Source organism: Punica granatum, chromosome 5 (assembly GCF_007655135.1).
Source record: "Punica granatum isolate Tunisia-2019 chromosome 5, ASM765513v2, whole genome shotgun sequence".
NCBI classification, from domain to species: domain Eukaryota; kingdom Viridiplantae; phylum Streptophyta; class Magnoliopsida; order Myrtales; family Lythraceae; genus Punica; species Punica granatum.
In genome coordinates this window covers 3,073,877-3,087,170 of record NC_045131.1, presented here as the reverse complement: position 1 = coordinate 3,087,170, position 13,294 = coordinate 3,073,877, and the positions used below count along the sequence as shown (strand labels likewise).

The following is a 13,294-nucleotide window of genomic DNA, read 5'->3' as shown; positions in this document are numbered from 1 at the left end:
GAGAGAATTTAGTATTAAAAATTGAATTTAGTATAATGAAGGTATATGTGGATTTATGTATAGGTCTCACCTTTTTTTACTTTGAAAAGTTAATTTTTGTTGTGTAGTGGGTAGAGTTAAAATTAGAGTTAAAATTTTAAAAATCAATTGCGAAACCAAACGGAGTACTAATAATTGACGAGGTGTAAAAGAGTCGTGGAAATACCAATAAAAGTATTGGTTGAGTGGTAAGTAACTCACTCGTAATGAAGAAAATACAAGTTCAAATCCCGAAAAATGCACGAAGGGAGAATAATTTTTAATATTCGATCTTCCGATTGGATTGGTCGGAATAGTCAGATCTCATTGGATTTGGATATAAGGTACGCACCGAAAAAAAAAATCGTGGAAATTACGTTTTACGCCACCACGAGAAAACGCTCGTCGCACTCCACTGTCCCTATGTCGAAGCCCTATGCTCTTCGACAATCAGCAGCCCAGTAGTCCACTCCCTCCTCCTCCCTCCCTCTCTCTCTCTCCTGAGTGGGCCATCAATGGATCTTTTTGAGAGCTGATTGTGCGAATCTGTAAGCTAAAGCTTCTTCCAGTCCCTCTGGACCATCAATGGACCTTTTGGGTGCTGATTATGCGAATCTGTGAGCTAAAGCTTCTCCCGGAGTTTTCATGGGTATCGGAAGGTCGAACTACACTTTCCTAACCCAATCTCCAGACGATCAGCAGCTCCTTAACCGATACCAATCTCATCATCACGAGCCTCAGTCAGCCGACAGCATGGCGGGAAGGGTGGGCAGCGTGTTCCCTTCGGTCGGACTGCAGCGCCAGTCCAGCGACAGCAGCTACTGCGGGAGCTCGCTCTCCGGCGATGGCCATGTGCCGACCCTGTCGACCGTTGCTGGGATCGAGCTCGACACGCCGGGGCTCTCGCACGAGGATGTGAGTTTGAAGGCAGCTGATCGGAGTTCTGGAGGGTCTTCGTCGGGGAAGAGCTGGGCGCAGCAGACGGAGGAGAGCTATCAGCTGCAGCTGGCCTTGGCGCTGAGGCTCTCGTCGGAGGCAACCTGTGCGGACGATCCTTATTTCCTGGACCCAGTCTCAGATGATTTATCTGCTAGAGCTTCTTCATGGAGCTCGTTGGCGGCCATTTCGCATCGGTTTTGGGTATGGTTCTTCGTGCTATGGGTATCTGGTTTATGCTGATTGCAATCTCCAAAACTCAAATTGCGTAGTTTTTAGGATTGCATAGGTTAGGAATGACCACAGGGGGTAGAGAAATTAATCATGTTCTGTTATTAGATGATGTTGTCTCTTTTCAGGTGAACGGGTGCATGTCATACTCCGAAAAAGTCCCAGATGGTTTTTACCTCATTCACGGGATGGATCCTTACGTGTGGACAATGTGTATGGATCTACAAGAGAATGGCCGTGTTCCATCCCTCGAATCTCTTAAAGCCGTTGATCCTTGCATCGAGTCTTCGATTGGAGCTGTGTTGATTGATCGGCTTGGCGATCCTCTGTTAAAGGAGCTCCAAAATGAAGTCTTCAGGATATCTCAGAGCTGCATAACCAGAGAGGAGGTGGTAGATCAGCTTGCCAAGCTTGTCTTCAATCGCATGGGGTTAGTTCCTTAAAGTTATTGCTGTCTGGGAGTTGTCCCTTCAAGCAATTTGCATATAAACCAAATGATCTAACGCTATAATTTTGTTGGGGTTAAAGGGGTTCAGCTCTTAATGGAGAAGATGACCTGTATTCAAATTGGAGGAAGTGGAGTGGTATTTTAAAAGATCGCTTCGGATCTGTAGTCTTTCCAGTTGGAAGCCTATCAGTTGGTCTCTGCAGACATCGTGCTTTACTATTCAAAGTAAGGCTCTGACTAACACGATGAGTAAAATCTGTTTGTGAAACAGAGAGAACAGACATTACCAAAAGCATAAGTTGCCAACCTTATACTATGTGTTCCTGATTAGCTTGCGGCATCACACTGCCAGTTAAAGTTGCTCATTTACTTTTTCATTTATTTTTATGATTCTTGCTTCTGACATTTTGGCCTCCTTTAGCCTTTGGCTAAAGATTTAATCTGTTGCAGTTACAAGTCCTTACTACAAATTACAGTGAAAAAGTCTTACGCTTTGAGCAAATTCTGTGCAGGTTCTTGCTGACACCATTGAGTTACCATGTAGAATTGCTAAAGGATGTAAATACTGTCTAAGAGATGATGCATCTTCTTGCCTTGTCCAATTTGGACCTGACAGGTATGCTCTGTCAGCCTGTGATACTATCACATCAACATTTTGCAATAGAGTGAGAACTTTTGATAAGAATATGGTTGCGTAGTATTAGAGAGTATTTAAGAGGAATTATTTTGAGGCATGATTCTGCTTCAGTTACTTCATAACAGTGTACATTGACTGAGATAACAATTGGATATATTACATGCTTTATCGTGCCGTTGTCCTGTGTAAATTGTTTTTGCCTATTTAGATTATTCTCCGAATCTTGCACATGTCTTAATTTTATTTTGGGAACAGTCACAAATAAAATGGTGAAGACATCTCAGCAGTGGTTTGTATTGTGTCAGGGAGTATTTTGTTGATTTGATTGGGAAACCAGGTAATCTATGTGATCCTGATTCCCTGCTAAATGGCCCTTCATCCATCTGCATATCTTCACCGTTGCGCTTTCCACGACTCAAGTCCAGTGAATCTCTGATCAACGTTGGGTCACTGGCTGAACAGTATTTTTCAGACTCTCTGACGCTTAATCTTGTGTTCTCTGATGCTATGGCAGGTATTTTGGTCTTAGCTCCCTGATTCAATATGTAAATATCTGCATGTTGATGCTGATTTTCTGAATCTGCCGGGCTTTTCATATATTTATAATGGTTTTACTAAGTATTTACTGCTCAGAGGCTGTTCATGTGGTGAATTATCCTTATATTGATAATTATGAAGATGCTAATTTGACGTAGCTTAGCTTTAGTTCCTCAATGCCACTTAGAGTATATATTTCAGTCGTAGAGAGCAATCATTCACTGCAGGCTTGATCTTTAGTTTCTCTCTATTATTGTTCTGCCGATTGCTTATCGTGATTTTTTCTTGCATGGATGAAGAAATCCATTTGTCATTCTTAAGCAGTTTGTACCTGTAATAAAATATTTTCCTCATGCTTACTGGACAAGAAATATAATTGTTAAATGATTCTCTTGCTTATGATATAAAACATGATAAGAGTTGTATCTGACTTCTTGGACAAATTTTGGAAGATTCTTGAAAGACTGGGTTTATTTCTAAATATTGTTTAAACAATTACTTTTGGTTGAACTAGAAACAAATTAATTGTGATTACCATACCCAGAAAAAGAACACGTTAGTCCAGTTGTACATTTCTTTTTAATGTACAGTACAGAAAGTTCTCCGACTCCTTCCTGCAGCTCTTTTGAAGCAAAAGGACATATTACATCAGCTAACTTGCTATGATACTATCACGTTCAGTCTGGTTTGGAGCGCTACTATAGTAATGCTTATACAGTGCGAATACTTTCAAAATGCTTAAATGAAATAAGAGGTGCTTCTGATAATAGCGTGGTCCTGCTTACATACCCTTAGCTCATCAATGCAAGTGCAGTTAATCAAGCTCACCCTGCTACCTGCTTTAATATCCCATAATCCAATAAGAAAACATGGGAAATGGCAGCATTGTAAACAACTTGGGTGTCAGAAATATAAAACTCCTGACTTACCGCTGCATCTTGTAGAGGATATTAGCAGGGATCCAATCTGCCACGAGCATGATCAATCAGTTGGGAATGAAGGCGATCAACCAATATTAGCCTTGCCTATCCCAAGGGTGGAAACTGGAGAAGATCTGAGGTCTAATGAGGGAGGTCCATTAGTGCCCACCAGATCAAGTCAAGGGCTCTCCCATGATGTGGACGACTTCGACATTGCATGGGATGATCTTAAAATGGGAGAGAGAATTGGAGCAGGTGCTGTTTGTGTTTCTCCGTAGCTTCATTCATTCACAGTGCAAATAAGATATTTGGCTGCAGGGAGTGATATCTCCATGCATTCTTTTCATGCAGTAATATTATTTTTGGAAGAGTTTTATGAGGTTTGACTTAAATGCTTCTCAGGTTCTTTTGGAACTGTATGTCGTGCCATTTGGCAAGGCGTGGTGAGCAAACCATCTTGTTCTCTCTTTCCCACCACTGCTTATGGTAGAAACTCTGTGAAAGTCTTCTGCCCTCGCTCTATTATGTCTTATGCATACCTTGCCGTAGAAAAAGACAACGTACATGGCATGCAGTAGCACCATTTTTTTTTCCCAGTACCTCAGTAGCACCAGATTGTTTTCTCAAATAACTAAATGGCAGAAAAGCTGGTGAAGTACTACTTTACTTGTATAGAAATCGAAGAACCTTTTTATCATTTGGCGAAAGTCTTTGGATGTTCTCTTCAACACTTGAAATCTTTTCTTGAAAGTAAAGAGAACTTTAAAGGAAGGTCTGTTAAAATAGTAATAGCTTTTGACTGGCAGTCAAGAAGATAGCATGATACACAAATTAGTCCATTTCAATATATTCTCCAAAACAGATGATCCATTTAGAACCATATCTGGTCAAACTCCTTTCTGGATTATTTTTCAAAGTTATCTACCACTAACTACTTTAAGGGGATATCCCAGGATGTTGCTGTGAAGATTCTAGTGGAAGTAGATTTTCGTGCAGAGCAATATAAAGAGTTCTTGACAGAGTTTTTGAGGGAGGTATATGCTCATAAAATGTGATGAACTGATTATTTGCAACCTTGGTTGGGTCATCTATACTGTTCATTTTCTCTCTTGGCACTGATCATATGGCATTTTCACCATATTCCTTTCCTGTTTATGCTTATTAGGTTGCTATAATGAAACGTTTGCGGCATCCCAATATAGTTCTCTTTATGGGTGCAATCACTCAGCCACCACAATTGTGCATAGTCACGGAGTATTTACCAAGGTTTTTGAAATTTTCATCTTGTAGTTTATTTGCAATCACCCATAGAAAACCCAATACTTTGATAACAAAAGATGCGATATCCTCCGATTGTTTGATTTTGGACCTATAAAGTGCAGAGGCAGCTTGTATAAGCTTTTGCATAGAACAGTGGACAGAGAGAAATTGGATGAAAGACGTAGATTGAATATGGCGTATGATGTGGTACGCATTTGAGTTATACGAATTTGCTCTCTTAATTAGTATTTTTATTTATTGTTTCCACTTACGTGCCTTTAACGTGTGAGTTGCTCTATCCAGGCAAAAGGAATGAATTACCTGCACAAACGTAACCCTCCTATTGTTCATCGAGATCTGAAATCTCCTAATCTATTGGTTGATAAGACGTATACAGTTAAGGTAATCTCCCAAGTTTTTGTCTATCGATACTTCTACGTTGTTTCTATGTGTGCTGGAGTTAATCATTTTCCTTGTGGTATAACTTTTGTTGTCTCTGAATTTCGAGGTTTCCAGGTTTCCTATTCTATTTTGACCTTCTGCTCCTGGATTTTTAATCAGGTTTGTGATTTTGGTCTGTCCCGGTCAAAGGCAAATACATATCTTTCATCAAAGACAGCTGCAGGAACAGTAAGTCCTACTGAACGGATTTAAGTACTCTGCTATTTCTATGTATCACATGAGACATCTGCTGAAAGAATGCTTTCTATGGTAATTGTTAGCCTGAGTGGATGGCTCCTGAAGTACTTCTTGATATGCCATCAAATGAAAAGTCCGATGTTTATAGCTTCGGAGTGATCTTATGGGAGCTTGCTACTCTGCAACAACCATGGAGTCACCTAAACCCAGCACAGGTCTGTTTATTGATTCAAAAGTGAATGAATGGTGCTGCCAGAAGAGTTGGTTTATCCGCGAAAAAATTTAATACACAAGCTGATATTTATCCCGCTTCATCAAACTGTTCTGTAGGTTATAGCAGCTGTTGGTTTAAAAGGGAAAAGACTTGATATTCCGCAAGATTTAAATCCTCGGGTGGCTTCTATTATTGAGGCTTGCTGGGCCAAGTAAGATTTTCCTTTCCCTGTTTATTGAAGCCATGAAAATTTCTCAATCTGAGTTATCGACCTCTTCCAACTTTCGATTGGGGGGTGGGGGCTGAGGGGGGCTTCCTCATATCTGGAGTAATTGCTGGATACTGCAGAGAACCCTGGAAGCGCCCTTCCTTCTCTACTATCACGGAGTTGCTGAAGCCATTGATCCTCACACCTCAGCCAAGTGTTGTGGACACTACACTCAATGGGCGAAACTCACAGTATGACTCGTCTCGGGGCTTCGACGGTTTCACGTAATATGGCCTTCCTATGTGACTTCAGATCCGGCAAAGGTACAGCAATTCTAATACCGCATTTCTCCAATCACCTACTCTAATTTTCTGAGTTCATCTTGTATATGTCTGCTCTAATCGATTTGGACTCCCATTTTTAGTTGCAACCATAAGATGCTGTGAACAACTTGTGCTAGCTGTTGTTACTCCTAAAAGATCTTTCCAATCGGTCACGCATTTCATCCTAAAACTTTACAATTGTATATTTTCCCTTATCAAAAAGTTATGAATGCAAAGGATAAATCAATTCACGAGCTGTTCGAAATGCGGCTACAAATCGGAAGTAGCTCCAAAGTAGCTATACAATTTTTTGCCTCTCAATATTTGTTTTCCATCAGACTAACATTATATATATAATGTAGATACGTAGTATCGTCTCATACAATCTACCTGCTTATCGGAGAAAATTTAAAGAAAATATATATTATTATATAAGATAAAGAAAATATTATCACTCAGCAAAGAAATTTTATTTAGATTTTTCAACAGCAAAATATAATTGGCCAAATTTGTCGTGCCAACCAAGCATGAGCTGGCATGCGAAGATTGTTACAGTAGATGCACTGACGTCAGCAGGGAGGTCATACAAGACAAAACTGACGTGGTGGGCCCAGGGCCGTATCAGAGCCCCCGGGTCCCATACCCCGTTCCTCGCCGCTGATTGGCCAAGTAACCCAAGTTGCTCTGCCTTCGCTCCTAAGCAAAAAGCGAAAGGCAGAGGACGAGGACGACCCAACACGATGATCCTGTCGTCGTCGTCTTCCCCAAACCACCAACAGTAACTGGAAAAAAAATTAAAAAAATCGCACGACAAAAATATCGTCTTCAGCTCAGACTCTCTCTCCTTTCCTGCGATGCCACAAAAATGGACGACATGTCATTACCAGAAAAGGCCGTAACTACCAGGAAGGTACCTGAGGTCGGTGCTCGCCTTCCCTCCCAATCCCACTCCCACCCTCTCTAAACTCCCCCCCGCCAGAGCCACCCGTCCGATGGCCCACGCTGCCACCCCCACAGCCGTCGATTCCCCATCCACCGCCTTAGTCCATTTTCCTCCACCTCCTTGTCGGCGCATCTCCCCTTATAAACTCCCGCCTCCCTCCATCGCCGACCATTTCCCCCACTCCCCCGACTGATATTTTCTTCAATGGACCCTGATGACTCCCGATGTCCTAAACCAGCCCCGGCTCACACTACTGCGATTAGAACGGCTCTCTCCTCCTCCTCTTCCTCCTCCTCCTCCTCGTCAGCTCATATGGAGTCTCTGGCGGGCGCCAGCGGGATCGGGTTCTCAGTTGTCCTACCTGAGGCAGAGCCTTTCTCCATGGCTTCCCAATCCCAGCCGCCTTCGCCTGGGTCTCTGTTCATGGAGAACGTTGGGTTCTCCGAGCTCCAGTCCTTCTCTCCCGATGAATTGTTCGAGCTGAAACCAGAACCCGTCAGCGAAATACCTCCTGCAGCTCCGAGCAGAGGAGGCGAAGTGGAGGGTCTCGGCCTTCCCCAACCTCTGGGGTGTCTGCAGGGGACCCCGATTCCTCCATTCCTTTCCAAGACCTTCGATTTGGTGGATGACCCGTTGCTGGACCCGGTCATATCGTGGGGATCGAGCGGCCAGAGCTTCGTGGTCTGGGACACTGTGGAGTTCGCCAGGGCGATACTCCCTCGGAATTTCAAGCACAATAACTTTTCCAGCTTTGTGCGCCAGCTGAATACTTATGTGGGTATTTTTGCTGTATCACAGGCTTAATTTGGTGGCTGCTGGTACCTGTTTCTTTTTTGTGTAAATTTAACATTTTTTTCTTGTCCTTCCATGTAATTCTTGGTTGATTTTTGTAGTATTATTTCCTTTTGTTAATCTTTGGCTTTGCTGTATTATTTATGTGGAATAAACTGTTGTAAATGTTGACGGAGCGAGCTGTATATTCATCCCAGTATAAATTGGAGGATTCCGTTGGTTCGAATTGTAACAAAGTGTTAATTAAAAGCTTTATTCGTTTTGCACATCTTTCTGGCTCTTTAATCACTTAAAAATTCAATTGTTTTATGGGCTTGTTTGCACTTGTTATCTGATGCACTTGCAGATCCTGTAATGGTTTTGGAGTATTTTTTATCCTTCTATCAACGAGGATATTATATTAGGATCTTCCCTTTCCTTGTAAGATGTAAACTTTAGGATCCTTGTTTTGTAAGTTGATAGACTGCTATTTAGCGTATGAGGCTGCATTTGTGATCTTCCCCAAGCTTGAAGAAAGAACACCTACCTCAAGTAGTTTTCTGGAATTGGAACAGGGTCTATTCTCTGCAGGTAGAATCATGTTTTGGTATAACATTTACGTCGATGGTTTTTTGAATTATGTAACTATACCTTTCAGCAGGTTCTATTGTTTCACTGATTGTCATGTTCTTTTCGGGCACTCTTTTTGGGCTAACACCTTTGTTGATGTGGGTATTGCAGCCCCTCTTGTTTTGCATTTCAGTATCTGCCTATTTATTCTTGAACCATTTCTTGGTCATGTATTCAGGGTTTCCGCAAGATCGACACTGATAAGTGGGAGTTCGCGAATGAATCCTTCCAGAGGGGGAAGAGGCATCTTCTCAAGAACATTCAGAGGCGTAGATCTCCACAGGGCCAGCAAGTTGGGAGCTTCGGTGGGTCTTCCAGTGAAGCTTCAAGGTCTGGAGTCGAAGTTGAGGTTGGCAAGTTAAGGAAGGAGAAGAGTGCGCTAATGCAGCAGGTGATCGAGCTTCGGCAGCAGCACAGTGGGACTGCTCAGCATGTGGAAACAGTGAATCAGAGGCTCCGAGCGGCAGAGCAAAAGCAGAAGCAGATGGTTTCTTTCCTGGGAAAGTTGTTTCAGAACCCCGATTTCATAGCTCGCCTACGGGAAAGGAAGGAGCGGAGAGAGATTGGGCCCCCGAGGATGAGGAGGAAGTTCATCGAGCACCATCAGCATGAAGGGATGGAGCCAGATCCTTCAACTGAGGAACAGCTAGTTGAGTATCAGCATGAACAGAGAAACATTGGTTCAGGTTCCATTTCTGGGTCTCTTGGTCTTAATCTGGTTTCTGTGGAACCCGCAGTTGTTACTGGTACAGGAGGTATGCTCCTTCAATTTGACACTGTCAGGCCTCAAGAACTGCAGATGTCTGGAGAATTATTGCCAGGACAGGGGTTTGCTGGTATGCCGGTGCCAGCTGGGCCCTCGAACCTGGGAGAAGGAGACCCTTTCTTCAAGGGAAAGAGCGTAGCTACAGGATCAGAACAAGTACTTATGCCTGAGTACTTTCTCTCTTTCCCGGATGAACTGGTCGACAAGAGAAACTTCCTGGAATTCCCGGAAGGAGTTGATGGAATTGCTAAGCAAGGGGAAGTGTGGAGCATGGGCTTCGATGTGGGTCCTGTTGGCCTTCCCAGCTCTAGCAGTGAGCTGTGGCCCAATCTCTCTTCCTCCGATGTGCCCGAATCGGGACTCGCAGGTTCATTGTCTGATATGTGGGATTTGGGGTCTGTGCAAATGCCTGGAGGAACAGACGTTGACAAGTGGCCCGCTCAGGAACCGACTTTCGATGAGCATGATAACAGTCCAGGAGAGAAGTAATAGGTCTAAGAAAAAGGATCCTAGAGGGTATCAGCAGTTCTATGCCCTCTTGGATTCTGTAGTCCTAGTAATAGATTTGATAGATGCATATATATGCCACACATATATATATATTGAATGATTAAATTAGATATGCTTTTGAATCAATATGGAAGTTCCATTCTTTGTTGATAGTTCAGCTTATTGTTTTCTCACTTTCAACCATGTGCATATATCAGTTTCATGTCAATTGAATTTGTCAGGCTGATTCTTCTCAGTTCTAGTCCATTTCCTGTCTTTCTACCAGATGAAAAGTTTTTGATTTCTATAAGCTAATTCACACTTTGAGCTGTGGGATTGCAGGTTCCTGGTTTCTGGGATGACATAATGGTCGGGTTGACGCTTCGTTTGAGCTGTCAGGTTCAGGTGCATCTCTCCGGGGAGTGTCTTATCTAGGAAACTGGTGAGGTACCTATCTTCGGTTGTGTTTGTTTACGACTTAATTAAATGAGTGCTTAAAAGTTAGCTACAAGTTAATTACATGGGAAAATGAGTAGGAGAGAAAGATGAAAGATAATGGTCTTATCTACTGAATAATTAAGTCAAAATCCACTTAATGAGTAAGCAAAATATTTTGACTTAATGAAATGAGTTATTTCTCACTTATTTGTGCTCTCTTCCCCTCACAAAATATTTTCTCATCCTTATCATTCCTATATATTTCTTTTTTAACTAATCAAGTGATTAATTTTTAAGCCCTTAATTTATCAAACACCACATTTTCATCACAATTTGTCTGGATTTGCCCCTTTGCTAATCGCTTATTCTTGTACTTTTATCTGCATAATCTCAAGAAACCAGTTTTGATTCTATAGAATATTATTGTCTTCGAACTTAAGTAGTAGTGCTGTTGGAACGATTTGGCAATTCTTGTTCTGGTGCCATTGGCTGCAAAACTGAAGTAAGCTCAACTGGATTTTGCAGATTTTCTTGATCATCGGGAGCATTCCCTACCATTTTAAATCGGAACATTTGTACTAGGATTGTAATTTGATTAGTTCGCAGTAGCACAGTGGCTAGAACAGCGATTTTCCCACCTAATGGTGTCGATTTTGAAACTCAGAAGTGTAATGCTGTGTAGGGTTTGATTTGGGTGATTCAAACCGAGATAGGGCCTCAATGGATGAGTTGTGCATTTTGAAACTACTGCCTGGCTGAAGCCGAAGCCACCTTAAAAATCAAATGGCTTTGTGCAATGCTACTGCAAAAATCGATGACCAATGTGAAAGAAATAAGTTGCATATCACTGGAGCAACTGAACTGAACTTTTGTTATCCAAAAAGATATCATGGTACAGAGTAATGTAGATTCCTCTATTGGAATTAATTCAGTCAACAAAACTAGGGAAGGGCCAAAATTTGAGACAGCAGAGAACAAGACATCGGCCTGGAAGTAAATATAGGCTATTCAGAATTTTCCTTCTGTTTCTTCGCTGCTGGTCCATTCCTGTCCCTATTCAATTTAGCTTCACGGCGCTCTCTCTTCACTCCTTTCGCTTCATTAGGCAAATTCATATCTCCCATCTGCAACATAGAGAAGCATAAGAGCACGATATAACGAACACCCAAATGAATACTCTCTACAAACAGAAGAAATTGCATTAGTCACCTTCTGATCAGGAACATAGATCTTTCCAATCTTCCCTTGAATTGCATCCTTACTAACATTCTTCTCCTGCCGAGACAGAAAGGGCTCAACCTCAGCATTTGGAAATCAAATCTCAAGGCCAAGAAATTAGAGGTGTAGAGTAATTCAGTCAAACGAACCTTCTTTTTAGGCTTATCGATGCTCGTTTTCATGGCTTCTTTCCTCAGACTGTCATTAGGAAGGCTATGCCTTCTTATCACCAAGTCCATGGAAGGCCCGACTTCTACTAGCTCCATCCTTGGAATGACAGTGCCTGATTTTTTAAGCCTCAAGGCGCAATGTGTAAAGAAAACCCGATTTGAGGACACAGCTGTGCAAACATAGGCTCGGTCTATTCCAGCAAGATTTAAGTTCTCCACGACCTGCATCGTAGCAGCACATCTCCTAAGGTTCTACTCATTCAATTGAAAATCGAAAAGCAAAGAAAAAGATCAATTGTCAAGAGAAAGACCTCTCCACGGAGCAAATCAAGCAAGACTTCCTTCAAATGCTTCAGTTCTTCCACGTTCTCAAACCCTTCTCCGACAAAAACAATAAATGGTTTTGAACCAATTATGGGAGCTATTTTCTTGTCGTAGCTGAACGATTCCATAGACTTGAAATTCTCTACTCCGACCTCGACAAGATCATAAATATGATAGTCATACATGCGCCCTATGACGAGATTATTGGGCCGCTTCTTCGTGTGAGAGCCAAACTGTGGAAGTAAGAGAAAAAGACCATACATTGTTGATCACAACGCAAAAAAGAAATGAACGAACTATTTTCGTCTCTTGATCGAAATAATCGAAGCAGAATTTCACTTCCCAATTTCTAGTAACATGAATTCCTCACAAGGAACCAACTAATCAGTACCCGAAAAAAAAAATTCAACTGAAATTCACCATATACAAGACAAAGCATGCTTGTATCTAACAAGTTCAGAACTAAAGCAATGCCCATTTAGAGCTATTGAGAAATCCCCAAGAACAGTCAAATGAAAGAGAGAGCGCGAACACAGACATGCTACTCACCACAAAGATGCTGCAGTCCGTCTTTTGAGAGAAGAACTCCAGGGAGGTCACGCCGCCGTTCTCGAAGGGCCTGATGTTGTCATTCTTGCGCGTGTACCTCACCGCACTATCCTTCTTCAGGTGATAGATTTCAGTCAGCACAGAGTTCAACACCCCGCTGGTCTTCGTGCCTTGCAGTATCAGCGTCTTCTTCCCCGTCTCGACCTGCCCAGGAAACATCCAACGCTCAGGTGAATGGAAATAAAGAGGGAAATCAAAAACCGAGGATTTGCAGAAGCTGAAGCTGCTTACGAGCTTGGGGGCTCGCTTCTCAAGCGCCCGCTTGATCTTCCCTTTCTTCGGGGTCTTTATTTTCATCATTTTGACTGCGACCAGCGCAAGGGTAGAAGCTTTTTGCTGGCGAGACGGTCGGAGAACGCCGACGAGGGTAAGTCGGTGGGGGGGAGGAGGCGGAAGCAGTGGAGGAACAACAATGAATGGGGAAGAACACCAACCTAACCTTGAGGAGAGAGGTTTATAAGAAAGAAAGGCCCACGGCGATGGGCTGGGCCTGTTCATATAGCGGCCACAGAGCCCGGTCCATGAGGACCGAACCAACTGGGCCTCGCCGACCGCCGCCGCCGCC

General features: G+C 42.6%; 3 protein-coding genes across 5 annotated transcripts; 2 read left to right on the top strand and 1 right to left on the bottom strand.

Moving 5' to 3' along the window:
- The first annotated feature begins 438 nt into the window (after positions 1-438).
- LOC116206840 (serine/threonine-protein kinase CTR1) lies at positions 439-6,631 on the top strand. The gene is made up of 15 exons (XM_031539656.1): positions 439-1,158; positions 1,314-1,615; positions 1,714-1,858; positions 2,146-2,249; positions 2,576-2,784; positions 3,752-3,982; positions 4,130-4,170; positions 4,681-4,761; positions 4,893-4,993; positions 5,110-5,194; positions 5,291-5,389; positions 5,549-5,617; positions 5,710-5,841; positions 5,957-6,051; positions 6,189-6,631. The coding sequence occupies exons 1-15, from the start codon at positions 664-666 to the stop codon at positions 6,334-6,336; spliced, it is 2,337 nt and encodes a 778-aa protein (XP_031395516.1). The 5' UTR covers positions 439-663; the 3' UTR covers positions 6,337-6,631.
- A 229-nt stretch (positions 6,632-6,860) lies between these two features.
- Positions 6,861-11,192, top strand: LOC116206841 (heat stress transcription factor A-3). 3 transcript variants are annotated; one of them, XM_031539659.1, is made up of 4 exons: positions 6,861-8,088; positions 8,894-9,997; positions 10,313-10,412; positions 10,934-11,192. In XM_031539659.1, exons 1-2 carry the CDS (start codon positions 7,519-7,521, stop codon positions 9,968-9,970), a joined length of 1,647 nt encoding a protein of 548 aa, XP_031395519.1. In that variant the 5' UTR covers positions 6,861-7,518; the 3' UTR covers positions 9,971-9,997; positions 10,313-10,412; positions 10,934-11,192. The 3 variants fall into 3 exon arrangements, with proteins under 3 accessions (XP_031395519.1, XP_031395517.1, XP_031395518.1); XM_031539657.1 differs by having other exon boundaries at positions 8,894-10,412; positions 10,934-11,155; XM_031539658.1 differs by having other exon boundaries at positions 8,894-10,417; positions 10,934-11,155.
- A 49-nt stretch (positions 11,193-11,241) lies between these two features.
- Positions 11,242-13,170, bottom strand: LOC116206842 (ribosome production factor 2 homolog). The gene is made up of 6 exons (XM_031539660.1): positions 12,961-13,170; positions 12,670-12,873; positions 12,108-12,353; positions 11,776-12,018; positions 11,618-11,683; positions 11,242-11,532 (listed from the first exon to the last, which is right to left on the bottom strand). Exons 1-6 carry the CDS (start codon positions 13,027-13,029, stop codon positions 11,413-11,415), a joined length of 948 nt encoding a protein of 315 aa, XP_031395520.1. The 5' UTR covers positions 13,030-13,170; the 3' UTR covers positions 11,242-11,412.
- Positions 13,171-13,294: the final 124 nt, after the last annotated feature.

What these genes read in the sequence shown, in the direction of transcription:
- LOC116206840 (XM_031539656.1), top strand. Translation starts at nt 664, where the DNA reads ATGGGTATCGGAAGGTCGAACTACACTTTCCTAACCCAATCTCCAGAC. An exon ending in GTGCCATTTGGCAAGGCGTG is followed by an intron (nt 4,171 to 4,680) that starts GTGAGCAAACCA and finishes GGGATATCCCAG; the next exon opens with GATGTTGCTGTGAAGATTCT. An exon ending in ATTGAGGCTTGCTGGGCCAA is followed by an intron (nt 6,052 to 6,188) that starts GTAAGATTTTCC and finishes TGGATACTGCAG; the next exon opens with AGAACCCTGGAAGCGCCCTT.
- LOC116206841 (XM_031539659.1), top strand. Translation starts at nt 7,519, where the DNA reads ATGGACCCTGATGACTCCCGATGTCCTAAACCAGCCCCGGCTCACACT. An exon ending in TGCGCCAGCTGAATACTTAT is followed by an intron (nt 8,089 to 8,893) that starts GTGGGTATTTTT and finishes TCATGTATTCAG; the next exon opens with GGTTTCCGCAAGATCGACAC.
- LOC116206842 (XM_031539660.1), bottom strand. Translation starts at nt 13,029, where the DNA reads ATGATGAAAATAAAGACCCCGAAGAAAGGGAAGATCAAGCGGGCGCTT. An exon ending in TTGATTTGCTCCGTGGAGAG is followed by an intron (nt 12,019 to 12,107) that starts GTCTTTCTCTTG and finishes GCTACGATGCAG; the next exon opens with GTCGTGGAGAACTTAAATCT. An exon ending in TCGATAAGCCTAAAAAGAAG is followed by an intron (nt 11,684 to 11,775) that starts GTTCGTTTGACT and finishes CTGTCTCGGCAG; the next exon opens with GAGAAGAATGTTAGTAAGGA.